Source organism: Kryptolebias marmoratus, unplaced genomic scaffold (assembly GCF_001649575.2).
Source record: "Kryptolebias marmoratus isolate JLee-2015 unplaced genomic scaffold, ASM164957v2 Scaffold222, whole genome shotgun sequence".
Classification (NCBI taxonomy): domain Eukaryota; kingdom Metazoa; phylum Chordata; class Actinopteri; order Cyprinodontiformes; family Rivulidae; genus Kryptolebias; species Kryptolebias marmoratus.
The window spans coordinates 1-1,402 of record NW_023665956.1 but is presented as its reverse complement, the minus strand read 5'-3'; the positions used below and the strand labels follow the sequence as shown (position 1 = coordinate 1,402).

The 1,402-nt window shown below is 47.2% G+C and overlaps 1 protein-coding gene across 1 annotated transcript in view; it reads right to left on the bottom strand.

The window, feature by feature from the left end:
* Positions 1–1,088, bottom strand: part of LOC108229620 (mitogen-activated protein kinase-binding protein 1) — a gene marked incomplete at its 3' end in the record, with an annotated part of 6,532 nt that extends 5,444 nt beyond the window's left edge. Inside the window, 1 exon segment of the mRNA XM_017405287.3 lies at positions 841–1,088. Within this exon segment, the coding sequence (XP_017260776.2) occupies positions 841–945 (105 nt within the window).
* Between the last annotated feature and the right edge of the window lie 314 nt (positions 1,089–1,402).

Here is a 1,402-nt window from a genome sequence, read left to right as displayed (position 1 = left end):
CGCTCTCAGGTTGGATCGAACCTGGAACGGGTCGACAGGTGTCGCTCTCAGGTTGGATCGAACCTGGAACGGGTCGACAGGTGTCGCTCTCAGGTTGTGATAACAAGCTGAGTGTGATGCAGTTTTCAGCTGAGGATCCAATCAGAGTTAAAAACCAAACCGTGGGTCTGATCGATGGTTAACCCGTCCGTTAACCAGTGACCTGCTGCTAACTAGCAGGTGCTTGTTTACCTACAGCCAGCCTGTCGGAGGTCAGTCATGTGACTCCAGCTCCCACCTGGTTTCAATAAGCAGCTTTGTTTACATTGAGTGCAGACCTGCAGTTCATGTCAACACATCTGTTAAAGGACATGAGTGAACTCTTTGTAACAAAGAGGTTATTTATTTCTCTGGGTTTTATCGGCAGGTTATTTGTGTCGTTTAGTTTTAACTTCTTATATTTTGCTGTTTTGAGGTCAGAGTTAAAACATTCAGGAGTCAGTAACTTTACTTTAACAGCCAGAAACGGGCCTGCTGTTAACAATTAGAGGTTAAAGTGATGTAAATATGATCTGGGTGTGGATTTGACCCTGGACCGGGTTTCTGGCCGGTACCGAGCCTGTAGAAACACGGGAACACTCCGGTGGCCTTCTTGTTGTTATCTGAACATTAGCTTGTTGCTACGAAGCTAAAACATTTAATAAACTTCAGTAAAGTTCAGATTATTCAGAGTTAAAGTTGTGTTTTAATGGAGAGGTGCTTTGCCTTCTGGCCACAGCTTGTTAAAACCTAAACTTGGGCTCTGAACCCGTCCGGGTCCAACGGAGCCCCGATGCTAACGGAGCTTAGCTCGGACTGTACCCGGCTCCTGCAGCTCCTCCTCGGGATGTGTCGGCTCGTCCTCCGGGCCGGCTGCTGCCTCCTCTTAGCGGGGGCGACGGCTCCTCCGTCCGCTCTGTCGGCCATGATGACAAGAGGAACTGAAAAACTTTAAAATGTAATAAATAAAAGGACACGGCTCTGTGTGAGCCGCGCTGTAACAGCAGGCTGTCTGTGTTTAAACTCCGCGAACAGTAGGAAACCTGAAACTTATCAGGGCGGCGGGACCGCAGTTCAAACTGAGCTCCGCCCACTGCCTCCACAATCAACCAATCAGCTGCCTCATATTTGTCCAATGTGACCCAAACAGCCAATGAATAAGACGGACATGAAGCTCGAGTCCCTCCTACTCTGAAGTATTTACGGCTCAAACAAACAGCAACTAGAGAAGTTGCATTTCCTGCGAAAATGCAGTGTGAATGCTTTTTTTGCTGAATGATTTTGCTGAAAGCGGCTGAAGATATGCTGAACAGCTGAAGTTTATGAAGATGCAAAAAGTGGAACAGAAGCTGATTTGTAGAAGATTTGCATAAGGTAGAAGAAC